A 27,348-nucleotide genomic window follows, 5' to 3' on the forward strand; every position below is an offset into this window, starting at 1 on the left:
CATAACCAGGTCCAGAAACAGATAAAGATTCACCTGTTCTGCCTCATCATTCTCTTATTTCCATTTTTCAGGTGATTTTTTAAGAACAAATTATTTGGACTGTAGAATATTTGACTGAGATTCAGGGATCCAACTCTACAGATGTGGAGGACAGGCTGAGGGAGGTGGGGCTCAGGAGGGGATTGCCCCCATCTGCTCTGCCCTCACGAGGCCCCATCTGCAGTGCTGTATCCAAGCATGGGGACCTCAGCACAAGAATGATGCAGAGCTGTTGGAATGGGTCCAGAGGAGGATCATGAAGATGACCAGAGAGCTGGAGCACCTCTCTTATAAAGACAGGCTGAGAGAGCTGGGCTTGTTCAGTCTCAGTCCCTGGAGAAGGGTTCAGGGAGACCTTACAGCAGCATCCTAGTACTGCAAGAGAAGGATAAGAAGAAACTCTCTGTCAGGGTGTGTAGTGATAAGGGGAATGACTTCAGATTAAAAATGGATAGATTTTGATCAGTTATTAGGAAGAAATTCTACACACAAAAGGAAGTGAGGCCCTGGAACAGCTGCCTGGAGCAGCTGTGGGTATCCTATCCCTGAAGGTGCTCAAGGCCAGGTTGGATGGGGTCCTGGGCAGCATGATCTTATGGGTGGTGTCCTAGGCAATCCTTAGGTCCTTTCATGATTCTATGACTTTCTTTACAGCAAATCTAGTACTATTTGATAAGTTTTCAAAAGATGTGAAATCCTTTTACTTCCAGAACAACTAGGTTTAACTTTCTAAAGCTGTGTTCACTTCTAACACATAAATGTTTGACTTTCAGTGCTCAGGATAAAAAAAATCAGGCAGATTGGTTAAACTGAAGTGTTCCTAACGTTGCTAAGTGGCAAAATGCGAAACAATGTGAAGCAAATGCCAGATTTATGTTTGCAGATGTACTTTTGCATAGACTAATTTTCTACCATAACAGCAAACTCCGCTGAGAACCCTTCAACCACTGATTTCAATGTAGTGCTAAGGCCAAGAGCTACTTTTTTGGCAAAGGTTTTCTTCAGCTTAGACATTTAACACTAGAAAATATTCTTCCTTTTTACCCAGGACTTGTCAGCAACACAGTGTAAAGTTACATTTTTAAAATTTAAAATGCTCTTTCAGAGCATTTTACTTCACAACCTGTGGCAGAAGGAAATAAAGGGGTATGTCAGCAACTGTCTAACTTAAATAGAGAACTGGAAGCTGGATGTGGCACTGCAGAAGTGAAGCATTCATTTTCCAAGTAGACTTGGCCTGTAGTACAGAAAGCATCCCCAGTTCAGCAAAGCACATAGTGAGTGCTTCCTGCATTGTAGTCCCTGTGTGTAAGCATGTGCCTATACAGACATGTAGAGATCAGCCAGTCATTATTTGTTTAAATGGCAGTAGAGGAGCAAGACCAAACAACATTCATGCATGTACGATGACTAGATTAAAACGCTGCTATGAGAAGAAAACACAAGAAGAAAAACTCAAAATGAGGGGAAAAAAAATTGAAAGGATGTGAAAGGAACCTCTGTTGTTGGATGACACTTATTATTTGAAAATCAGTGAAACATTAGGGGAAAAATACAAATTCTCATGCTGAAAACTCAATTTTTATACAGAAACAGAGAGATCCACATTTTCCACAAGGTTTCCATCCTTATTTGCTCATAGAGGGAATGCTGGAGTTAAGTCTATAAATGAATCTTGCAAACACTATTTACCCAGCCAGTAATCAAAAGAGTGGGCTACAAAACCATGGTGCCAATTTACATGGTGGTTTGGAAAATTTGGGTCCATGGAATTCTGTGCAACAACAATCTCTATGTTGAGTTGTTTCTATTCATTACAGATCCTGTACAATGGCATAAAGCTGCTAATTATATCAGGAGACCTTTGGGGACATAGCTTTTGTCTAAGACTTGTGTCCGAATGAAAAACAGCATGATGAGGGAACATAAAGGCTACTGCCTGCTTGTGCAACTAAAAGGGTAACATGCTTACACTGAACAGAGTCACTGTTGCTGAAGACTCTTCCTCTTACCATGCGTATTCCTATGGACCAAACCTGCCAAACAACACAGTCTCACATCCTGGATCCTTTCTACAGTCCTGTGATGGAAGTATGGGAAACAGGACACAAACATGTTTCCCTTTACAGACCAGTCTTCTCTTTGCACACAACGCGACCTCACCACAAGCCTAGCAAGTTCTCAGCTGCAGCCTACAACAGTTCTAATGCCACTGCATTTCAGATCTAACTTTAATAAGTATAATTGAGAAATCACTGCAAGAGATCTCAAAGGGAAGAGCTAGGCCTATGAAGTTCAGCTGCTTTTGATTCACTCCAGACAGCAGTGAGATGCAGAGTTGGGAATTATGGGTGGGAAATGAAGATGAAGGGGAGAGAAAGGAGAATCAGAACAAAGAGATGTAAAAAAAGAACAACAGTGAAGGGAGAGATGAAAAACAGATGAGGATCCTCATCATCTGAAATCTGACAATACATCACGGTTTTGGAATGAGGCAGGATAACTGGGACAACGAGCAGTGAAACAAAGAAAGGGAGTATGTAATAAATATTTTATTACATTAATCATAATAGACTGTATTTTAGTCTTGGCCAAAACGTATGCTTAAATCAAGTTTAGAATGTGACAGCAGTTTCAGACTTAAGAGCATGAGGCCCACATGACTGTAATTAATGTAATAAATCACGCTGCAGAGCCTCTGCACAGGCTGACAGTGCTTATTTGATCTATTGCTTATTAGAGACTGCAGACATTTCCCCCTCTATTTTATTAAAATGCCAATGGTAGTGAATCAAAAGGTATCCTTTCCTGTTCTGATTGAACTGTCTGCTGCAGGTGTAGCAGAAAACATATGCAGGGAGCCAGCATCACAGACTTTTGGTAGCACAGAACACAGCACACGTACCCCAAAAAACTGTATTAAGGACCTTTACTCCTGACATTATCTTATGTTTATTTAAGTACTGAGATTGCCTCATTAGAGAGCTTGCAGCTTTGTTTCTGATATTCTGACTGGTGATGTTGCCCAACTACACTATCTGCTTTCACATTCCCAAATTACATCGTGCAGTAAGAATAAAGCTGCAAAGGGCATGAATGATACAAAGAGATCACAATTTACAGCCTCACCTCAGAACACACTTATAATGTATGTATTCGTCTCCAGAGGCTCAGAGAGCAGAATTAAAGGACCAGCTCTGTATACAGTTCTCTAGAAAGGATAAAGTGCAATGCTTGAAGAAAAAAAATTCTTAAGGGCAAGTTCTTAGCCTGCTTTGCTGTCTTGTCCCTGTGTGGACAGTCCTTTCTTCCTCACACTCCACAAAAATCAACAAAACTGAACTTTGCTTTTACCTCTGCAAACACAATGCTAGTCACAACTGGAAGGGGTGGAAGTTCAAAGACCTGAAGTTCCTACAAGCCTATAGGAGACTGAGCAGCTGGGCAAGGGCAGAGAAGTAAATGCATCACAGCTGAGAGAAAGACCACAAACCTCAGGCATCAGAGGCAGCCAAGCAGCTGCTCCTGGACCCTGGATGACCAAAGCAGGCACACTCTGCTCTGAAGACACAGCAGTCTCAGTGGGAACAGCTGGGCATTCTGAACAGAGCAGAGACAGAGACACAGGTGTCATCAGTCTGCTGCTCCTGGCATGGCTTATTTATGTGTCTGTCCCCAAATACATATTTAAAATTACTTTGTCAGACTTTAATTGGAGTCACATTTTGCAGCCGTATTTGAAAAAAGCCCATTTAAATAAATTGAAGGCTTTCAAATTATTTCTAGACATGCGCTCACACACAGTGAGTATGCACACATACACACCTCTTTACTGCTCAGAATATTGTTATTAGTTCTCTTCTGTAGTTACAATATCAAACCTTTCCTGCCTGGATTGTATTGTTATTTCCATAGAAATAATCTGTTCTTCTGTGCAGCACAGGAACAAAAAGTTCCCATGCTATTGAATGATTTCATACAAAAATGACACACAGTAATTCAAGCAAGAGCATAACCTGGAGTATAACTTAATGAATGTAATTATAGATGTGTAGTATATACATGTATATATGAATATTTTATCATGAACTAGCACAAAAAGCAGTCTGATATATTTAACAACTATGCAAGTGAATGGTAAGTGGGACAAAGGTATTTGTCAACAGGTTTTTAAGGGCTGTCTGAAATCAGGAGGGGTAAAACACAGGCAAAAAGATGCCTCCCCCTACAGAGAGAAAAAAGAAATGGAAATCTATGAGCAAAAAGCAAGCCACATGCCAGCATACAGGCATCAGTGCAGAGCAGTAAAACGTAGACTGACTTTCCTGCCTGTTAATTTGTTTTCTTGGAGGTACTGTCAGTTACAGACAGCAGTTCCAAACAACTGGTAATACTCCATTTCTGAAGAGTGAGTGACAGAAGAAAATCCTTACAACGTAGAACTTCCACATGACTGAAGGACAGAGCTCACTGCAGTCAGAGGAAGTCAAGAGCAGGAAGAAATTACTCCATACTTCTGTTGCTCACTCATTCAGGCAAATTTGACCAGTCAGATGGATTAAAGCAGAGACCAGGCAAATATCCATTTGGAAAGGGGGTGAGAGCAAAGTGCAACAAGCTACTCAGAGACCAGATGAGCATCCTAATCTTTCACAGGCAGTATCTTTAGGTTCTGTTATGTCCTGCTTGAAATAATTCAGCAATGAAGAATGTTCAGACTTTGCGTGGGGGCGACATGACCTGGGTCAGACTATCTCTGAATCAATTTCTTCCTTTTTTCAATAAAAACAGATGGTCAACTTTTTTTTTTTTCACTCCAACGATAATTTCTCAAGTAAATGATTAACATTAATCAATGGTTGCATGCTTTCATAATGACAATCTAGCTAATGCAAAGCAACAGCAGACCACAGGGTCACCACCAGTCTAAACATGTCCTAGCATAAAGAACAGGAACACATACAGTACTTGGCTGCGTGATATGTGTGCAATGACAATTTCTGAAGTTAATGGGAACAAGAAGTGTGTGTTAGAAGTAAGATGTAGCTAATGCACTTAATGGTGAAAGCGTAATTAAGCACATAACATAGAGTATGAGGCAGCGGTGCAGATACCCTGTGCCCTGCCAAGAGACACGGGGCCAACTGTGGAGGCCCTGAGCCAGCCACTGAAGGGGGCTGCTTTGCTCTTTCCTGTTGAGCCACAGGACAAAGCCATTTTATAAATTAAGGCCAGGCTCTTTTCTCAGACCATGTGCATCCTTCCACTCAATGCCTTCTTCAAAAGTTTACGGTATCCTTGCAGGCTGTCACATAAAGAACTGAACCCTTGCCAGCTGCACAGGTCTGAAGAGAAATTGGCATCCCATGGTGCAACAATTACCATCCTCTCAGCAGTGCTTTTTGGCATGTCATGCTTCAGAACTGCATTTCAGTTGAAAGATCTAAGTTGGTAATTCACTATGTACTATACGTATATAGGAGCCGTTCAATTATACTTTGATGGAAAAAGATCAGTGAAAGCAGAGTATAAAAGTATGTAACACAGGTAACACACGTCAAAAGATAAGAGATGCATTAAAGGCCTCTGAGATAGAAATCATCCAGGTAGAAAGAGAGCAAAAGCATGTTTTTAAGGTGCTCTTCGAACTTTGGGAGAGGCACGGCTAAAGCTGTTGATAACATCTTCCATATTTCATTAGTTAGATTAATCAGCGAGCTCCAGCATTTAATGAATGGCCGTCCTTAGCTGCAAATTTCAAACCTTCCATTTATTTCTTCCACATGATTTCACTGAGAATTGCGAGCAAATCCAGCTGTTCCTTTTGTAGTGTTCTCAGAAAACATCTGTGTCTGCAGAAACATTTTCTGAGGTACTGCATTGTGTTGGCACCAAGGTTCCACAGCAAGCTTAACTGTGGCGTAACTCTTCATTACCATGCCACAGAATGCCCTAGTCCCATTTCTAAAATGAACCACAGTGAAACTCCAGTTTTGAAGAAATCAGTGAAACAACACCATTTCTTTCACCTTGCTCAAGATTTTGTGTCTCTGGGATGTCCAGGTTTAGCACACCTTCAGAGGATTACTCACTTTCCAGCGGGTCCCTCCTTCATGCTACTGGCTCAGGATAGGAGTCAGCTTCTACCGTCATACTGGCGTCTGCTTGTCTACTACAAGGTGGGTTTACAAATGTGCTTCAGAAACCACTGCTAAGCTCCTGGCAAAGGTACTGCAGAAAAGCTGGTTACTAAAGAGCCATGGCAAGACTTGGGTTGGAAGGGACCTTAAAAGTTAGCTGCTTCAAATCTCCTGCTGTGGACAGTGCTGCCATCCAGCAGGTCAGGTCAGAATAGAGCCTTCAGGGATGGGGCATTCACAACTCCTCTGGGCAGTCTGAAACATTACTTCATTGCCTCATGTTTATCAAAGAAAGACAGATTGCAGCATGTTTCAATGTCTTCCAGGATCTGCTTTCTTTAGCATGTACTACACTGTGCTTCGCCAGTCATGACAAAATAATCTACCATCATGTTTCTGCTCTCCTTTCTGAGCACTTGAAAACTGCAAAGAGTCTCTGTGCTCAAATGTATTATTTTGCTGAAATAGACAGCAAGTAGACTCAGATTTTTTTACTGATATGCTTCACATTAAAAGGTGCTCTAGCTTCACTACAAGCACAATAAGAGGATAAGACTCACCTATAATTTAGGTATGAGGAAAACTGAAGAAATAAGAAGTCATTGTATGCTTATTTAACAGAACACCTTATGCAAAAATGGCATGCTCCCATACCAGAGACAGCTGAAGACAGCTTTCTGCCTGGTTTACTTCCACTGTTAAAAGCTTAAACCTCCAAGATACATGTGAGATGGTTCTTCTGCAGACAAACTTACTAAGTAATGTGCAAAGTGCAAAGACAGTCGCATTATGTGCTCTGACCAAAAAGCCATGCCCTGTGTTCCCTTTTTGTTCCAGCATTCCATCTAAAGTGCAAAAGAAGAGCACGTGTCTGAGGCCTTTCCAGGATCAGTGCCTTTCTTGGCTACTCTGATCTGTTTCCTCTGCAGATCCCAATCTGATTTCACCCTGCCTCTCTCTTCTTGCTTGGAGACTCATAAATAATACCATGAGAATAGGTTCAAAATTAAACAGACAGTAGTAGAAGTGACAGAGGCATTTGTCAATAAGTTTTCAGAAGACAATCTGATAAAACACTCCTCAAAGACACCTCTTTCTTTTCAGAAAGAATGAAGAAATGGAAATGTTTGAGCACTGAAAAATGGAGATGTTGAGTTTCCTTTGTTTTTTTTCTATATCTTTACAGAACTGCTGGAACACTGGAATTACTTTCTTCCATTATATATCCGTATCACAAAACATGTAACTTTGCACAGAGCAGAGGTCTGTTTAAGAACCAAAAGCATCTAATCCTGCTAGTCTTGTAAAAAAGGTTGTTTTCTACTTCTCCCTTCTGCTTCCCATCTTCTGCTTTTCTGCATTTTATGTTGGAGTGACCAGAGAGACAGGAAGTTTCCAAGCCTGAAATGAAAAGTGATGCTCTAGAACACAACCTTTAATGAAGTTGCCAGTTACTCTTCCAATATGACACATCATCTTAATACTGTTTGTGTTGTAACATTTAAAACTGAAAAAGTATATTCATATTAAGTTTCAATAAATCTCTGTGAAACAGTTCTGTTCAGAGCCCAGAGAATACTTTCAACCAGATGCAGATGAACTCTGCATGTATTACAGCTTTAATCCTTTTATACCTTCAGGCCTGGCTGCAATGGATCTTTCTGGAGGATTGAAATCCCTTTTAACTACAGGTAAGGAATTGCCACAGACTGCGTAGAAACTACAATTTCTCACTTGTTAGAATGGATTTCCAAATCTACATATCTTTTATTGCAGGTATACTACCAAGTCCATCCTCAGTCTCCCCCTGTATTAGACTACATTCAAGAAAAGCATCAGCCCTCTCTTTTTGTGTGCAAAGTTGCATTGTTTCGTAAGTATTTAATATGTAGGACAGCAAGAAGACCCCCATCTACATGAGAAGTCCACTGTTGGTCTTCAAGGTTGCAAAGAGATCAGCATGAGCCTTTTGCATCTGGAAGAAATTTCTACCAAAGAAAGCACGTGTGGAATTTGAAATGCTGATAAACATAGTTCCACGAATATCTGGAGACGTTATAGTATGAGTGCTTATTTCAGGTTACTCTTTCAAGAGTTAATAATATGATAAAAACTTTTTGTAGGAACAGTCTCACAAAGCATACTCTTATATTACAATTATTAGTACAAAACTTTTAATTTTTTAAATTCAGTTGTCATACTGTGGACCCTGCTTTTGAAAGCAAAGATACAACTACACTGCTGATGCTGTGTGTGTCCTTTTTATGACACTATTCTGCTTTTAAACAGAAGGCATCTACAATATAAAAGACTAAAGATAATCACAGAATCATAGAATTGCTTAGGTTGGAAGGGACCTTGAAGCCCACTCAGTTCCAGCTGCCTGCCATGGGCTGGTTGATCCCCACCAGATCAGGCTGCCCAAGACCCCATCCAAACTGGTCTAGAATACCTTCAGGGATGGGGCATCCACAGCTTCTCTGGCCAGCATCTCCCAGTGACTTACTACCCTTACTACCCTAACATCTTACACAAATGTTCTCTTGTTTAGGTTGCCATTCCTCCTTTTCCTGTCACTATCAAAACATGTAAAAAGTTGGTATCCCTCCTGGTTCATAAGCTTACTTTAAGTATTGTAAGGTTGCAACAGGGTCTCCCTGCAGACTTCTCCAGACTGAACAAGCCATGCTTTTCAGCCTTTATTCAAAGGATAGGTGCTTAGAGGCTCTCCTCTGTACCTGAACCAACATCTTCCTTGTGCTGGGGGCCCCATACCTGGAAACAGTACTGCAGATGGGGCCTCACTGGCAGAGCAGAGGGAGACAACCACCTCCGTCCCCCTGTCGCCACCCCTGTTGATGCAGCCCAGGATATTGCAGGCCTTCTAGGTTGCAAGTGCACACTGCTGGCTCATGTCCAGCTTTTTGTTCACCAGAACTGCCAAGTCCTCTGCAAAGCTGCTTTCAGTGATTTCTCCCAGTTTGTACATGTATACAGGATTGCTCTGATCCAAGTGCAGCACCTTATACTTAGTCTTGTAGAATCTCATTAGTTTCCCATGGGCCCAATTCTCAAGCCTGCCCTCGTCCCTTTGGGGGAGAACTGGCAAATCCATGCTGCAAGATCAAAAAACAGTGGCAGTGCAGAAGGTGGTTAATTAAATCATCAGTTCCTAGTTTCTGATGAGTTAAAACATAATTATCTAATTTTATTCTTCTAACTACACAAGGGCCTTACAACTTAAAAAAAAAAAAAAAGCACAACATTTTTGTAATTATTTGTCTGAGCACTCATTTTTTGCTAAGCTAGTGGAGAAGTAATAGGAATCAATTATGTGACCTAAGAGTCACCAGTGGACTCTGAAGTCTTTACTCCAACACAAAGAACAAGAAACTATTTAATTGCTCCTCTGACCACATTAAGCAGTATACATCCCTGGACAAAGACTTTAGCATTCGCTTTAACCAAAAGTCATCAATCTTTGTATACATTAAAGTACAGAGGTCTATCAGCAATTATTTGAGTGTTCTTGGAAGAGCTTAAGTAAAGTTTCCTTGATGTGATTATTTGCCTTGTGTTACACTCATTCTTGGCACAGTTTCACTGGAAGGATTACAGCTGGGATTAATTTGGACATTCTGTATTTATGGCTGACACTTTATATACCTTTCAAAAAGGTTTATTCCTTGTTTGCAGTTATTTGCACTTCTCTGGAATGTGCTGGCTGGCACCTTTTTTCACTTGCCATGTTAACACTGATTTCAGAATTTAAGTCAAACTTAGTTACTACTGGCAACACACGAGGTATGAGGGGATCCATTTTGATGCTCACCTAACAGCTGCAAGTCCATGAATTTTATGATCACAAGGATCTGAGCTCCTACTGAATTTAAAACCCATACAATTACAGAGAGAGCAAGATTATGATTGGAGAGAAACACTTCAGGACATTCAGTTTAAAAGCCCTCCACAAATATCACACAAATCCCAGATGTACCATATTTTACCGTGATCATGCTCAGGTATAGGAGGGAAGAGAAAAAAATGACATTATACAAACACATGGAATCGACAGTATTGTCCGATTTTGTGGTGCTGTTTGTGGCAGGCTGCAACCCCAACTAGCACCTCCTGGTGATCAGATTGCAGGACCAAACCAGCTCTTTGCCCATGTTGCCAGGGTGACTTATGCACTGCTCTGGGATCTGAGATACCAGTTACAGAAAATGAAAAAATGTGGAGGAATGCAGAGTGAGGACATCAGAGTCACTGAGGCATTATCCATCCAGCATCCATCACTCCTAACCTTCACAGTAGTTTGATAACCACAGTGCAGTGATAAGAGTGCAGCACACTGACAGTGATAGCACTGGTGTCTGTAGACAGCCTTCACCCTCTCCAAACTCTGCAAAAGCATGTACATGTAAAACAATACCCTGTAGCCCATTGGCATCAGCAAGTGACATGTGCTGGCATTGCTGGTACCCACAGAATATGATTTGCCATGCTTCTGACCAAAGCAACACACTTGGCCACTTCATTTATAGGATCTTTTGGTTTTCTATCCCTATTCAAGACTTTGGCTTCTGCACATTCTGTGCATGTGATTTCACATTTTTTTAATGTCCTCACAGAACGCTTTGTTCCTCCTGTATTGATAGTGTCAGACTCGTGTTGGACTACAGATATCTTGGTGCATTGGCTTGTTAACCCAACACACATCTTCACCTTCAGTCAGAGGTGAGCCTCCACTCTCAGATGGATGGTAAGCATTCTTCAGGAATATCTCAGTCATTCTGCCTACACATTGAGTCCTGCACTGCTGAAGATAAAAAAGAAAAGCCCTGCCTTTATACATAGAAAGTTCTATCCTCCTCCAAGCCACAGGCTTATTCCACACCCTTCAGCAAATCTTTTTTTTCCTACTTCTGCTTTCAGACATCCAAATGACAACAATTTTTTCAAGGCAGTATATACTACAACCTGTGCTTCTTACTCACCTTACATCTCAACTGATGTGACCCACCCTCCTTTTGCTGGTTCTTGGACAGAAGCAGACCAAGTGTTAGCAAAAGAGAAAGACAAAAGAGGCTATCTGGGAAAATAGAAATAGCAGGAGTTCCTTGCTATTTCTCTCTTCTCACAGATAAATACCATCATTTTCTTCCACAACAGAGAAAGGACTAAGTAGAACCTACATACCTACATACATTTTTGAAGCTTTTGCTAATAAAGTAGAACAAAAATAATCAGAAAATTCACAGATGAATGTCCACATAGTAGGGTTTGAGTTCAGTATATCCTACAATGCCTAGATAGAGACCTGAGCCCAACAGAAATCAGCATCTAACATTCGACGCCACTTCACTAAGACATGAAAATACCTCTGCAAAGTCTCTGCAACATTCAGTTGCCACTCAGTAAATAAAGGAAGTAATTGTATCTTTGTTGTCAAAACATCAACCAAGTCAATAAATTAATAAAAGCTCCTGGCTCCTTTGTATAAATATTTCCTGCCTTCTTTTATGTAAGAATTGTACTAATCATTGTCTTTCTGCTTATACAGAAACATTTTCATATAGGATAGGTAATCCTTCTTCTAGTTCAATACTGCTCAAATTTTATATATCATGCACCACTTCCACGTCCCTGTTTGTTAGGTAAATCTAACTATCTAACAGTATTATGTACACGAACAATAAACATGCTACAGTTTTTAATCAGACCTTCGCTGTTTAGCTGTAAGAATATGCTGTGCAGAACCATGAATCCGCAATAAATTCACTTGTCACATTACCCACTTCTCTGCAGCTCAAAGATTTATGCCAGCACTTCTTTGCCAAAGGAGGTAGATCTATAAAATTAAAGACTTGACAGACGTATGAGGTGACAGTTGTGTATCAATCATTTTACCCTGGCTGACATGCAGATACATCTGAGTCCAGTAACAGCATATTACAACATTATACCAGCCTGAGGAGGGGAACCATGTAACACATTTTGAGAACACAAAAAACTCAAGAATTAAGGATGTAATTGACTGAACTGGAATTTGGACAGCATGCTGATGTGATGCTGCTGTCTATGCAAGCGGTGCTATGAGGTTTTGAGGGGTTTACAGTGGGTGCGAATCTAAATACTCCTTTTTGTCCTCTAGCAAGACATTAGATATGTCCATTCTTGCAGGGTATTACCCTCAGTGGTAACAGCTGTTGCCCTTGTTTGGCACCTGAGAGCAGAGAAGGGCACTTATAAATAAAAAGGTTTCAGGTCTTCTCCCCATCAAATCCTGACAAAACTAGTTTGAAGGTTTTGTGTGTGTGCTGCTTTTTTCTAGCTTTTTTTGTTGTTGGTTTTGTTTTGTTGTTCTTTTTGTTTTTTGTTTTTAAATGCATCTGTTGAAAGCAAATCACTCTCCAATCACACACACACATGTAAACAGCAAAATTCTGCCTAGGTTTGTGTTTGCATGCCTCAGCCTGCAAGCTGGTAGGAACCAGCTCTAGCATACACAGCAGTTATGTGCTCTAAACTGAGCAATGCAGAGCAAGTAGTTTACTACACAATTTGGATTGAAATGGGGCATTCGGTATCTCTCATATTTATATATGCAGAATCTGATTTAAATCAGCCTGAGATTTCCAAGAGGGATATTACAGTAAAGGACTACTGCAAACTTCTCAGAGATGCACAAATGGAAGTCACAAAGAGAAATTTGCTTTGCTATAACTAAAACAACATCCATCTTACCTAATTTACAAAGCTTAGTAGGATTTTACTGAGTAAAACCAGATCTTTAAGTAGTCCAGGTGCTTTTTTCTGGCAACAAGACTTGCCAGAAAAAAACACTAATTTGTAGGCTCATCCAGATTTCAGGTTGCCCAGGTTCGCCAAGACAGTGTTATTCTTTTTAGGGTAAAGCAGCTGCCACAGAGATTGAGTAAAGGCAATTTCCATCTCCCCCCCCAGCATTTAACTCTGCTCTATCTGAGCAGAAACCCTTAGGCTGAACCAGCAAAGGGGCACAGTATGATCTCCCTCCTGCTTTTGCTGCTCCTAGGACAGCACCATGCACTTCCTGGAAGGGCAAAGCCAGCACCACCTGCACCTCGGTACAGACCTCCTCTGCCTCAGAATCACCTGTGTCCAACACCGTGCTCTCCCAGCAGACTGGCACACAACAATCATTCAGCAGGAGTACTGCTATTTGGGCCAATTCTCACTGCTCTGGCAGCAGCAAGAGATGAAAACAAGGGAGGGAGACGGTTGGTATATGAGAACTTCTACGAATAGGGAAAAACACCGGGCTTCAACCCCCACCTACCCCTCACACTGAGCTGGGCAACCCCAAAATGCCACTTCCACTCAGGTTCCTACCTGGCATCGATGGGACTGCAGCTTCAGGGGTGGCAGCAGGGGCGGCAGGGGGTTGCTGCTGGCTGGAGCTGACCTCGGGCTCTGCACTCACTGAGGGTGACACAGCTGCCTCACCACCCCCTGGGGCTGGCTGCTGGGCAGGCAGCAGGGTCTCTTCTGCGGCTGGGGCCTCCTCCTGCCCAGGCAGCTGCAGGGCTGACAGTGGGATGCTGATGGCCTTCCCCACCGCAGTGGCATTGGAGCTAGTGGCTGGTGCCTGCAGGGCAGCTGGGGGGCCGCTGCTTGCCCCACGGGCTGGGGAAACCAGGGCAGCTCGGGGAGGTCTCTGCGCAGGGAGCCGGGGTGGGCCAGGCGGGGAGGCACAGAGGTGTTGCGGGTCGGGGTCGGGGCCAGCAGCAGGCAGGGGTAGGGCCCTGGTGGTGCCCAGGCCAGAGGGCCCGGCCTGCACTGGTGCTTTGGGCTTGGACATCTGGGTGAGGGCCAGGGCCGGCCCGTCAGCACCAGCCGTCAGCTCGGCATTGGCCACGATGTAGTAATCCTCGGGCAGCTCCTGCTTGATCTTCTTGAGGATAACCTCGCCGCTGCCCTCATCAGCTGGCTGGGCCTGGGCAGCAGCAGGGAGCCCAGCGGGTGGCCGCTTCCGAGGGCCACCGGGCATGCGGTGGAGGTGTGGCTCAAAGTCACTGTCCTCATCCGTGACAGAGGACTCGCAGACCATATCGAAGAGAGTGGCCTCATCTTCGTACTCCTCCACCGGCTCGCCCAACTCTGAGGGCTCACTGCAGTAGGAGAAATCACAGGAGTCACGGGTGCGGGTGCAGTCCAGCTTGGCCTTCCCTGGCCGGCCTGGGTAACGCTCAAGTGGGCTGGCCTGAGTCTCAGAGGGCACCCCCAACATGCTGGGACTGTCTGAATTGAAGCTGCGGCTGTCCTGGAAGCAGACGCGTTCCTGGGAGCCAGCCCGGCAAGTGGCGGCCAGGGGCCAGTGGTAGGCATGGCCAGCACTGCAGCCCCACATGGCGGTCAGGTTGCCGTGGGCTCCCTCGGACAGCAGGTGCTTGAGGTTGGGGATGAGGCTGCAGATGGTCCCGTGGCTGTGGGCCCAGCTCACCAGCTTGGAGAGGTTTTCAGAGGAGGTGTGAAGGCAGTCCTCCATGGTGCAGGATCGGTAAAGCTTGGCTGGCTAGATGTCAGCTGGAGACACAGTTTAGATGACAGGGTCCCAGCACTTACACTTGTGCTGCTCCAGTCTCATGCTTGTCATTTGCCTGCAAACAGAGAGCAAAACCCCTCTTTTCAGTGCTGTCAGCTCTAGTAAAACCATTTTATTTTCATCTCATGCACTCCAAAAGGCATTTCACAAAATAGCACCTGCTTCTCAGCAGACCCTTTCCTTATTTCACAGAATAATCCTTTGAAAAATGTACATTTAAAACCTCGGGGAAAAACATCCTTGCAAAATACAATTACAACAAGATAAAAAATAGATTCCTAAGCAACCAAGATCAGTATTAATGGCAATATGATTTGAAGCTTAAAACACTGATAAAATGCAAATACAGACAGAAAACTGGTGAACGTGACCTCATACTCAGGACACGAAAATTAAATAAAATCCTAAGCATACAATTTATCTAGAACATCAAAGTGGCAATTTAAGCAACAACTCAGACATTCACTCTGCATCTGATGAAAATTTATGACACTTTACGTTATTTATGCAAGTTTCTCTAATTTATAAAACATTTCCTTTATAAGCAAATTTCAGGGATATTAAGGTCTGGAACTTTATTTTGCAGTATACAGAAATGGCTAGTAAATTCACCCTTTACTGTGCAGTATTGAGAGTTGTCACCTGTCCAAAGGCATATCAGAAGCTTAAGGGACCTGCAAGGTCAAGTTATAACATTTCTTAATGAACTTTGTGAACTAAGATTTTATTTTTACTGCATCTTCTTGCTTCACAGATCCAAACTGCAATTCTATTGAAGATAAACATTTGTCATTTTCATCACAATTATCTACACATTTGCAGCACATAGACATCTGTCATCAAGGCCACGAATCCTGTAATATTTCAGGTCAAACATAAAAACACAAGGTTTGTCTTATGCTCATCTTTTCGTGCTTTCCACCTACATGCAACAGGTACTTTCCAGGTAAGACCTCACCCACAAAACATCACAAGCCCTCAGTTTCCCAGATCTTCAGTGCAAGGACTTTCCAGCAGACCTTGCAGTTTTTTCTCTGATACTCATTTCTTTACAAAAAAATAAAAATAAAAAAAATCAGATGTGACATAGGTCATTCAACTAAGTGAACAGAGAGAAAAAGAAGAAAAAATTAAGTAAACATTAACCATTTGTTCAGTAAATAAAGAAGAGCAAGGAATTGTAACATAACTTAGCTAAAGATGCTGAAATTGTTTACAGAGAATTGCTTGGGCTTTAGCATTCTTCTCCCTGAGCGGTTGCTGTGGTCTAACCTGGCAGGCAGCTCAGTGTCACACAACCCCAGCGTGCTGGGGGAGAGAAACAAAAATAGGAAACAGTAGAAGAACTCATGGGTTGAGACAAGGACAGACTGACAAGAAATGGATAAGAAAAATCAAGAATATATTAAACAAGCCATGCACTAGGCAACTGCTCACCACCTTCCAGCAGATGCCAGCCAGTTCCTGAGCAGCAGCAGCACTCATTAGCCAGTTCCTCCCAGTTTGTTCAGTGTGATGCCACATGATAGGGGACATTCCTTTGGTTAGTTTGGTTCAGCTGTCCTGGTTCTGTCCCCTCCCAGCTCCTTGTGCACCTGCTCACTAGCAGAGCAGTGTGAGAAGCTGAAAAGTCCTGGACTCTAAGCACTGCTCAGCGACAACTAAAACATCCGCTTGTTATCAACATTATTTTCATCTTAAATCCAAAACACAGCACCACACCAGCTCCTAGAAAGACAGTTAACTCTATCCCAGCTGAAAGCCAGGTAGCAACCTACTCAGGCATCTGACAGCAAAATACTGGATCATTCAGGAGGCCATTTTCAAGGTGGGAAATTATCATCCCTTCAAGGACTGCTCCTGACATAGGTTAAAGTTAACTGCAAAGCATTAACTGACTTCAGAAGGTCCCAGAGGTCTGTAAAAAGTTACCACTTTGCAGATATTCCCTAACATACAGCTCTTACCCCTTGCTAATGAAACTGGACAGTCTCTCCTTACTTATGTTATTGCTTTACTTCTAAAAACTGAAATTACTTATGTTGCTGGAAAAGATCAATAATTTAAGTGAGTTAACAACTCAGAATTTCATGTTTGCTCAGATTAGGTTGGGTTGAAAACATTTTGAAGTTATTTCTCAGGCTAAGCGGTGGGGATTAAAAGTATATTTGTATCTCAATCTAAGGATGTCTGTGTTTCCCACTGCACCAAAGGTCATTTTTTTTCAAACAAGATATCTCAATTCAGTACAATCTCAATTTGGTAAATATATTTTTTCAGTTATTCATGAACTGAGTGAAACATTTTTCATCAACATAATCAAGAAACTGCAGCACTGACAGGTGATATGCAGAGACACTCAGACTGCCTCAGACAAATAAATCACACTGGGAACTTCTGCCTGTTTCAGCAGACTTCTGTGGAGGCTCTTCCTCATCTTCTGCCTTTGCTTTTGGAGCACGACCTACCAGACTTGGAGCTGGCCCCATCTCACCTATATTTCCATACACACAGAAAATCCCTTTACACTTTTTTTCCCAACTGAAATTCAGCATTCACACCAACCTAATTATACCTAATTTTGTTCTTTTTCCTCTTCCACGAACACATTTTTAGATGTAAAATGAAACGTGTTATGGCTCAGAAAGACAGCTGCACCATGGCTAACAGCCTCCAGAGAACGCTTCCCGTAAAATCAACACAAGTCACGGTGTCACCTGAAACAAAACTTGCACAATCAGTGCCTTTGTGCAGTGTAATAAAAGCACCAGGGTCCCCACCTTGCAAACTCTGTTAGGCACACGATAACGCTGCTCTTTCTAAATACACAGCTTTTAAAGGCTTACGAGTTTCATGCAGCTGTTTGTTTAAAAATTTTAAAGGTACACAGTCAATACTGAAAGGGTCAAAGTCCCCAGGGCACCTCTATTTCAGCTGACTGTGTATGCAAAGATATGGGCATAAAACATACTCCACCACAGAATAAACACACACAGTCCTCTGAGATGTGTAGTTCTCCTTCTCTTCTGTAGGTATAGCTGAACTATCGTCGATCCATAGTACTGGAGCATTAACTCTTTAATTCCCAGTGCTCTACATGTTGCTGGATGTGGAATACTGATAACAAAAATCTTAAAACCATGACAGAGGAGTAACACCACACTCACATAAGATAAAGAGGACAGCCAGGAAAACGAATAGGCAAAAGGAGGGAGCTGCTCTCCAGGGCTGTGCCCATCAGCAACATCAGTGCAAGGCCATGAGAAAGAACAGAGCTGCCCAGTTGCTGCATGACCAGATACATATCTTGAGAAGATGGAAAGCCCAGTTTAGCTGAAGAACTGGGAAATGGCATCAATTAAACTCTTGACCTAGACTGCTTGTGCTGGGCTGAAAATCCAAAAACATCTGCTACTGAGAAACTATGTGGTTTTGGTTCACAACCTGCAGCAGAAGTCAACAATGCTGCTTTGGCAGGAGCAGGCTCACCCTGAAGAAAGTAGAGCAGACAGTCAGCAAATCCATAATTACTTACCTGGTTTCCTGAGGAGTGAGCTTGTCTGCTCACTCACAGAGCATTGCTGCTTGCTGACAGTCTGCTCTCGTATGCAAAATCACATTTTAAAGATTATATAAGTCCTTCATTCAGACAGGCAAGATTCAATAAGATGACTCATGCTTAATTAACCTGCTCTCATGTACACTCTGAAATCATCCAGAGGCTGGCAAAAACATACTACAGCTTCATAACACTGTTTAAACGGCACTGCAGTCTGCAGAGCCTTAACTTTCCACAGCAGTTTTCTGCAGCTCAGAGCCTAATAATGTCTAGGAGAGTATGCATCCCCACGTCTGGAAATTCACTATAGCTCTTTGAGCCCCAAGTTAAAAATCATCTTTTATTGCTTGTTTACATTTTTACAGTTTCATTTACAACATACCTCTGTCGTGAGTAATGTGTATGAAATTCATGCTATGCCAGAAAGCTTTGCTGTTGCAAAACCGTTCTTTGAGATGTGTTAATACATTCACTGGAACATCATTTGATTTGGGAAGATGAGTATTTTCTTTATTCATAACTAGGGTTTTCTCAGAGGAGATTTCCTTGGTGACCAAACACTAATGAAAAATGGCATTTTCGAAATAGGTCTCCTCCTCCTTCAAGCGTGAGGCTTCCCAGCACAGTTTTGATTAGGACTTTATGGGAGGTCCTTGAGGAGAAATGGGGAAATTTGTGATGTGGCTTACCTGTAAGCAAGGCAGAAGAGGTGAGGATGCAGGGAAAGAGCTGAACATGAAAAATGGGATGCAGTAGAAGTTAGAGCTAGAAAGTGGGGGTCCTCAGCAGAGTTTGCACACTGTAGCATGCATTTGGTGGGCCTACGTCTTAGGGAAGGTGGCAAGTGCATTTTGTTGAAAGGAAAGCAAGAAACGTGGCCAGTCCTTTCACATAATCACAGGTAGCCAATAATAGACTTCCTTCCCAGGGTAATAATGCTAGACAAATCAACAGAGGTTTGGAAAAGTCCAGGCATCACACAAAAACATATTTGAAATCCCATTATCAAAACTGATTATTAGCATTTCAAGAACTTTCACAATGCTTTTTGTTCAAGGGAGTAGTAGAGCTATGAGTACATCAACCAACTCTTGGGACATTATAGCAAAACTGAGGTACCCTGTTCAACGTTTCCTGGAACCCCAAGATTCTCAAATAGGGTTATAACACAGAAATAGCTATTATTAATAATAAAAAGTAATTTTATGATCATACAGCTGTGTAAAAACTCCAAAATCTGAATTCTAAAACATTAGAAGATATGTGTAGAAAACCTGCATTTATTCGTCATAAGTAGCATGGATTTCAAACCAGTCTTACAATAGCTTAAAAGTGACTTCCAGCTGATTCTACAGAGATCCTGTTTTCTCATACTAGTAAAAAACCAACAAACCAAACAACTCAGAATGTCTCAAATCCTCTTTGTTTCAGCCCCTATCCCTTGGCCAGACCTTCTGGGCTGTTATTCCATTGCCTTCTGAGGGAGAAACACTGTTTACTTGAAAGGATCTTTGTTTTTGTATCTTCAAGTGGGGAAACCCATACACTAGTTAAAGGAACTGAAATTAAAGGTTTGGCCACCACAGCATTAAGCATCTATTTCATTCAAGAGATGGACAACAGTAGGGCTTCCTTTATTACTAGTGCTTTTTAAGCCAAACACTTAATATTGCGAAAGGACTGAAGTCAGCAACTTCAGAAATCCATTTGTATCAGTGCTGAGGTCCTCACCAGGTCCTGCTGGGGTACCATAGCACTCCTGTCTCTCCAGAGTGACAAGCAGAACTGCATTTCTTCTTCCCAAAGGAAGATGCAGGAGAGTCACCAGGAGCTGCTGCCTGTTCCAAGTATTTATCTACAAATGCCTGAGGTCCCAGACATATGTTTTGATTTCTTAAAGATGTCATCTGCTTATCATTGGACTGGGATGGACAACTACCCATTCAGAACAGGCCACCAAACTGGAAGACTTAGGAATAGGCAGTGTGCACCCTCTAACATGAGTCTTCAGGAGCACAAAAATTCCATCTTAACTCAAATATTGCTGAATTTGTTTTCCGCTTGAAAGGCAGACAGTGAAGCAAGGAAAGGGAAAGGAAGAAATTATATGGATAACAGAGCTTGCAGGCAACATGTGAAGCATTCAGGTGCCTGCTCTATCACTGGGGAAAGAGTCAGACCTCCATCTGTGATATGAACCGCACGTGTTTCCCTTTACATGTTTTTCATTCAATGTCTCTCTAGGAAATAGGAGAGTATAAATTACAGAGGAAAGGTTCTGGCAAGTTCTGAAAACTTCCAAGATAGTTTAGTAATGAACCCTTAAACCAGACAAGAACTCCTCCATTAATTTGTCACTCTTTTCTCATCACCTTTTCAGACTCCAGATGAGAGTCTGCAGAGAAAAACAACCTCTTACCTGAACAAAATTGGACTATTTCCAAGTTATGTGAGTTTACACTATCTCATGGTTTTAGTTCAGTAAGAGTGGATTTAGAAATAAGTATGCTGTGGGAACAAAACCAACCTTCACACTAATTTTCCACCTCTGCATTTCAAGGGTCACTCCGAATTTCCTATCAATTCATTTATATGCAGCAAGTGTCTTTGTTTTTAAATATTTCTGAGCTCCCATGCTTATGTCTTGGGCTTTCTGAATTCAGTAGGGGTTCTGCTGTTTGATAGGCAAGCTAGATTTTCAACCACAATGATGAGAACCAGAGTTACAATCTCTATCACCAATAAGTAGCATGAAGTACCGCCTCCTGAGATGGAGATGAGGGGGAGGTATGAATTAAAAATAACAGCATGTCTGTCTGGGAAGGAGGTGCTGTTTTCCATTCATAAAAATCTCACAGTTGTCTGTCACACTTGCTGTATGAGCATGCAGCTCCTCCCCAGCTGATGGTTAGTCTTTAGAGAAGATGCTCTCCTTGCCAAGTATGGCATGCCTTCAACTGCAGCTGTCATCACAGCAAGCCTGCAGAAAGCAGTAAAACCTGTGTGTTGGTGAAATTCCTTCAGCTAGACAAAAAAGAAAAGGATTTGACTGGGAGAGAGTTTGGGGGTTTGAATGACCTTTCACATTGAAGAGTACACAGGATTTTGAGCTTCACATTAGACTTCCTCACCCACAAAATGAAATGACCCACACATCACCAGCTGAATAAACTGAAGAACAGCCTGGGGGCTTGATCCTTAATCCAAACATAACGCCAGCAGCACCACTGATTTTACTGTCACAATTTTTCCTACACACGCACAGAAGCTGTACGAGCCTTGCTCCTGTACAGCAGAGCTGAAGAGTTTTGGAGAACCAAAAGTAGAAGGACCTGATGAAACTGGAGCAGAACAGGCATCGCAGTGAATCTGAGCAACCACAGCAGGATCTCATCATGTAAGAAACTCTCTTCTCAACCAGATGCCAATGTTTAAATTCAAGCTTCTTCAGGTTGACCCATTCCTCATTCCACTCCCTGCAGTTCACTGTGACACTCCTGATAACTGCTCACATATATGAATTTTTTGCAACTCCTCCTCCACTATGCTTCCTGAACTTGTGCTCTCAGGGTTACAGGACTGACACTGATGTCCTGAAGTAATAAGAAGAATCACCAGGGAACAGTACAGAAACACTCAGGACTGCTTCATCTTGCTGAGGATCTTCCTTCCAAGAAACACATCAGAAAGGAAAGTGAGCTTTTTGCAGTTCATGAACGCATCTGCAAAGTTGCTGAGCTAGATTCAGAGAAGTCAAAGAAGATGGAAGTCCTAGAGGTCACTTTCTCTACCTTGTGTTCTTCTCCATTAATTACATGTTCTGCCATGCTTTTTCCATAAGCTTTGCTGCACTAAGGTGATCCTACAAAATACTAACCCTCCACGTTGCTTATATTGCTTTCCTGAGCAGTATGCTCAGGAGAGAATTCAGGGTTTTGAAGGCTAAGATCTCAAACTACTAACACAAGGGCTTGTGCAGTGTAAACACAGAGTATCAAGAAATTTTGCTGACAAAAGCAAGAAAATCAGCACTAGCCATTGTGCAGATTTACAGATCGTTAGGTAACCATGTGACTACTCCATGCCCCCAGGTCAGTGGCAAAGAACATGAGGAAGATGGAAATAACTTCCCCCTCTACTCATACTCCAAGAGCTTTGCTCAGATTATGCATTTCACCTCATCAAAGTGAAATGCTGGGCAGCATTTGTAGGCGCTTGCATCACTGACAAAATCTAGACTGCCTCTCTCATTTCTGTGCATTCATTATCTCTGCTTCAGCACTCCAGTTGCACATACATGTCAGAATTTTGTGTATAAACACTCCTTTGCAAAACTGCTGGGTTTTTTTCTTTGATTCTGGATTTTTGTGTCCTTTTTCTACATACGCATCTGACACTACATGAACACAACTGTGTGCTCAGTGCATTTAGGTGGATTTATTTTTAGCTATGCCTCCTAAAATTCCAAGTCTAGAGAGGGAAAAGAAATACAGAAATGAACTTTGAATGAACAGAAATGAACACTGGCAAGTTTTCAGAAGGCTGTCCCTACGTAACAATTTTCAGTGTATTTGTAAAAATTTTGGAAGACAGAAAACACAATTGGTTGTTTGAAATGTCCTTGAACTGACCCAAAGCCAAACTGTGCATTATTGAACTGCCAAAACATGAGATACCTCCACCAGCTAAAATGAATCTAGCTGTCCCTCATCTCTCTTTCATATACTATCAAATTTACTTCCACATTTCAGAACTCTGTTGCATTGGCAAACATGAGCAACTGTATGCATATAACATAACATATAATCATATACTTACATGCATATATGCATATATAGAATTTTCAGAATAAAAACCACTAGTTGGACCTCCTTAAATCTTGGTTTAAAAAAGAAAAGTGTTCCACCAACCCACAAAGAACAGCAATTCAGCCCCATTCACTCCAGCATTCCTAGAGTGGCTGAAAGCCCTCCAGAATGGAACATAGAGAGTGAAACCATTTTTAGCAACACTTACATCCTACACTAGCAGCAGTGGAAAAGATGCAGCAAGAATGAAGACCTGAGTAAAATACATTCTGAGTATTTGTCCATGGAAAGCTGTGCATGAACTTGGCTCTGCATTCCTTCACTGTTTCAGTGAGCCTGACACTAAACTTTTTCAAGCCTTCAGACCCAAGTTGTCCTTTTCACTGAAGTAAAAATGAAGGTCTCCAGCTCTGCAGTGTTGCACTTTCCTTTAACACAGGTATGACTGCAACCAGAATATGCACCATCAGATTTGCTCAGGAGACCTTGATCTAATACCCTTCGAAGCCAACACTCCACTGACTACAGCAGTCACTGAAGCAGATTCAAATGCCTATTTTATGAGTTTGCACTTACTTGAGGAATAATGTCATTGCTGCCACTTCCCTGGATGAGAAAGAGCTTTAATCTCCATTGTCCGAGGAACTGGAATTGATTTAAATACACTTGTATGCTCCTATCATTCTTGTATCATTATCTTAGATGGCATTTTTTGGCTGAGTCACCAGTCCTCTATCTTTGTCATAAGCTGGACCTTTTGCTTTGAGTTAATATTTTGTCTTCCGAAATTTAATATAAGAAAACAAAACAGCCATAAACAACTGAATAACTGATTTAACATGCTCTGGCCCCACCAATATTTGCCAAGGAAACCACAGCAAGTGGGTATCTCTACTTATGGCAGGGCTTGCTCAAGGAGCAAGACTGACAGTTTTTCCCTAAAAAGTTTTTTCCATAGATTTTCAAGTTGTGTTACACATCTATAAAACAGGCTGACTGGAGCTGTTTCTGGTCCAGGCTTATCTTTTTCCTGAGAATTTCCAGTCAACGCATCCAAGCCACTGCTCAGAGAAGGGCTAAGTGTGGCAAGGCAGTCAAGTTTCCAGGAAACCTAGTGCTCCATTTCTCTTAATTCATCATCTCTCATAAGTGTTAGAAATCCCCACCTTCATATTTAATGACTTCCAGCTAAGCACCATCTGCTGGCACATGCTATGCTGGAGTGACAAAGGACAGATGGTTTCTACAGCACCACCAATATCTTTGGCAACAGAACTCTGCTGATAGCACTGTCAAGGTGCACACAATGGCAACACCAAGTGCTGTATGATGCAACTGGTGGACCATGCACAGACTGCTCAAGAAGGTGCATTAATTAGTATTAGTAAGTGGTGGTAGAGTGTTTTGTTGTGGCCTCAAGTCAGTCTTAGCCACCTTTTATATTTTGCTGCCTCTTCAAGCAAGTGACGTTTTTAATAGAAGAACACATTTTCTGCTACATCATTTCTGAAAAATATAATGCATAAGATTATAAAGTGATGAGCATTAAAAAAAAAAAAAATCCAAGCTTTTAGTTAACTGTCAGGGCTTATATATCATGGCTTGGTTCTTTTTGTTTGTTTACTCAAACATGTTCCAAAATTGCTTCTTCACACTATTTCTCAGGATGGTCTGAATATAAAACCACACTGCATCAAACATCCCAGCATTTGCCTCAGCTTGTGGTTCACAACCATTCTCTGTTGAAGACAATGACCCACACACTTGGAAAATATTTAAAATATACAATTGCCTGCATTTGCAACGAAGTGTGTGTACTCTCTCTATTTATAGCACTATAATAAGGAGAGTCAAGCACACAGCCTAAAGGCAAGATGCTTTCCCTGGTCTTTCATTTTCCTGGAACTTCTGTTAACAGAAAGTCTGCATGTAATTTACTAAAAAGAAAACAAGAATGTTATCACTGACTTACACACAAATTATAAAAGCCCAACTCTCCCATTCTCTTACTGCAAAACCAATGCCTTAAGTTCCTGGCCGGACAATTACCTACACCACACTCTCCCTCACAAGCAAACACTAGCAGACTCTCTTTGCCCACTAGTGACTTCACTGTTCCAGATTTGGTTTGTATTTTTCAAATGTAGGATTCCTCTCTTCAGGGCTCTTCTAACTAAGGAAAATTGAAATGGTGCAGCCATGTAGCCGTTTGACTAAATAGCAGCAGTGAAACCACACCATTAACTGTCTACACAAAATAGGGAGGCTGTCTTCTGCAGAAAATCAGAGCAACCACAGCAACTCAGTGTTTCTGTGCAAGGGTGGAACTGCACTTTCTATATTAAAATTTATTTGTTTATCTTTTCTCATTTTTTTTTTTTAGAATCACAGAGATTATTTTGGACTTAAAATGATTTTCCAAGGACTTAATTCTCAGCAAAAATAATGTTTTGAAACTTCTATAGTGCATTTTCCAAGGATCAATAATGATTCTTATTATTAAAATACTAGCATCAGGGTGAGGTCCTGCCCTGCAATTTTCTCTTAAAATCCTCAAAAAAACCCCATTAATCTATGACCTGGCTTGTATCCAGCTGTGCATAACAGACTACATGCAGTTGAGTCCCTAATAAAGTTCCTAGACAAGACTCTGACGAGATGTAGAAGAAACAGGAACAGGAAAGCTGCCCCAGAGATGAGCCAGGAAACACAAGTATTTGCATTCAGATTGTAGTCAGCCAGAAATACTGGGCAACATTCTGTCACCAGCAGTCAGCGGATAAAGAAACTGTAAATGCTCCATCCAAATATTTGTTAGTTTTTCTGTTAACTCTGGGAACTCTAGCTGCAAGCCTCTAACATATTATAACAACAGATCAGATTACCTAAAATTTAAATTGAGTTTTAAAGCAGACGATATCCTGAAACCACCCAGGGGTGCTTACCGAGGGTACACCAAAGAAGCTGAAGCCTTGTGATGCTGGGTCTGAGTGCACAAGGGAGCAGGGTGCACAGCTGGACTTGCTCCTGACATAAAAACCAGCATGTGAGACTCAGCACAATGCAGAATTCAGTGGGACTGAAATTATAAGGGCTTAAATATTTGTCCATGGAAAAGAAACCTTTGATCTTGGCTGGTTCAATCAACACAAGTCCCAGTTCTTAAAGGCACTGTGCAGCTAAAGGGATTGACAGGCACTGAGTGGGGTTTTCAGAGGTCTCTACAGACATGTAAACAACTGTAAAATCTCACCACAAATGTTTAATAACCTTTCAAAGCTTCCTTCACACACCAAGTTCCAAAGCTCTGGCCAAAAGAGCTAAATTTGTGTTCTCATGCAAGCACAGTTCTTACAACAGCACAGCATTTAGCATGTGTGACATGGAAATACACAGATGGTGTGTAATTAAGAAACACAGAATGCTCAGAATAGTCATGTTTTACTTACAAGATGCACTGGTAGCAGGCACACAGAGGAAGATTTCTGAAGAAGAGCTCTGGTAAGGAGGACCCTCAAGAGACTCACTTGTTTCTTCTTGAGATTTGAAAGCACAAATGTAGCCTTCAGACAATTGAAGTTCAGAACAACACACTGCTTAGACTGAGGAATACCATGAAGAGTGAATGAAAACAAGGCTATATCCCAGGCAATCAGTAACATGGAAGTGGGGTGCATAAGAAAAAGCATAAATAGATGCTTACAGCATTGCATTTATTTATTAAAATCTACTCTCATTACAATTCATTTGTAGTGGATCTAGCTTACCAAAAAGAAGAGGACACCCTTCCCAAATTACCCATTTCTGTTCAAATTGTTTTGCTTCATGATTAAAATGAGAAATGGCCACAGCCAAGATGCATGTTAGCAAAAACATCTGAATAAAAGCTATTGCAGGCAAGATAGTAACTTTTTTAAGGTACATACCCCAGAAGCACAACACTAACCTCTTTTAAGAAATGTATACAGACAAACTTCTTATTCTATCCAAAGATAACAGAGGAAAAAGATCAAAATATAAAACTTTCCATCTGTGGTATTGCAGACTTTTTGTTCTCTTGCCAATTAAAAGACAGACAATAACCCAAAATATTTTCTAAAACACAGCAGGTTTCAAAGATACCAGAATATATTTTACTATATCAACTTTATAGTGTTCCAAACTAATTATCTTCCATTATTGTATTTATTCCAGGTTTTGAATGGAGTTAAT

General features: G+C 41.6%; 1 protein-coding gene across 2 annotated transcripts in view; it reads right to left on the minus strand.

The window, feature by feature from the left end:
• The window catches only part of KIAA1958 (KIAA1958 ortholog), a 59,260-nt gene that overhangs the window by 17,294 nt on the left and 14,618 nt on the right, over window positions 1-27,348 (minus strand). Inside the window, exons 1-2 of one of the 2 annotated variants that reach the window (XM_090130889.1) lie at window positions 26,082-27,069; window positions 13,557-14,824 (exon numbers count right to left, since the gene is read on the minus strand). In XM_090130889.1, the coding sequence (XP_089987015.1) occupies window positions 13,557-14,712 (1,156 nt within the window). In that variant the 5' untranslated portion in view covers window positions 14,713-14,824; window positions 26,082-27,069. Of the gene's footprint in view, window positions 1-13,556; window positions 14,825-26,081; window positions 27,070-27,348 lie in introns of those variants that run through there. The other variant, XM_031609779.2, reaches the window with a different exon arrangement.

Source organism: Phasianus colchicus, chromosome Z (genome assembly GCF_987193195.1).
Source record: "Phasianus colchicus chromosome Z, bPhaCol1.hap1.1, whole genome shotgun sequence".
Taxonomy (NCBI): Eukaryota; Metazoa; Chordata; class Aves; order Galliformes; family Phasianidae; genus Phasianus; species Phasianus colchicus.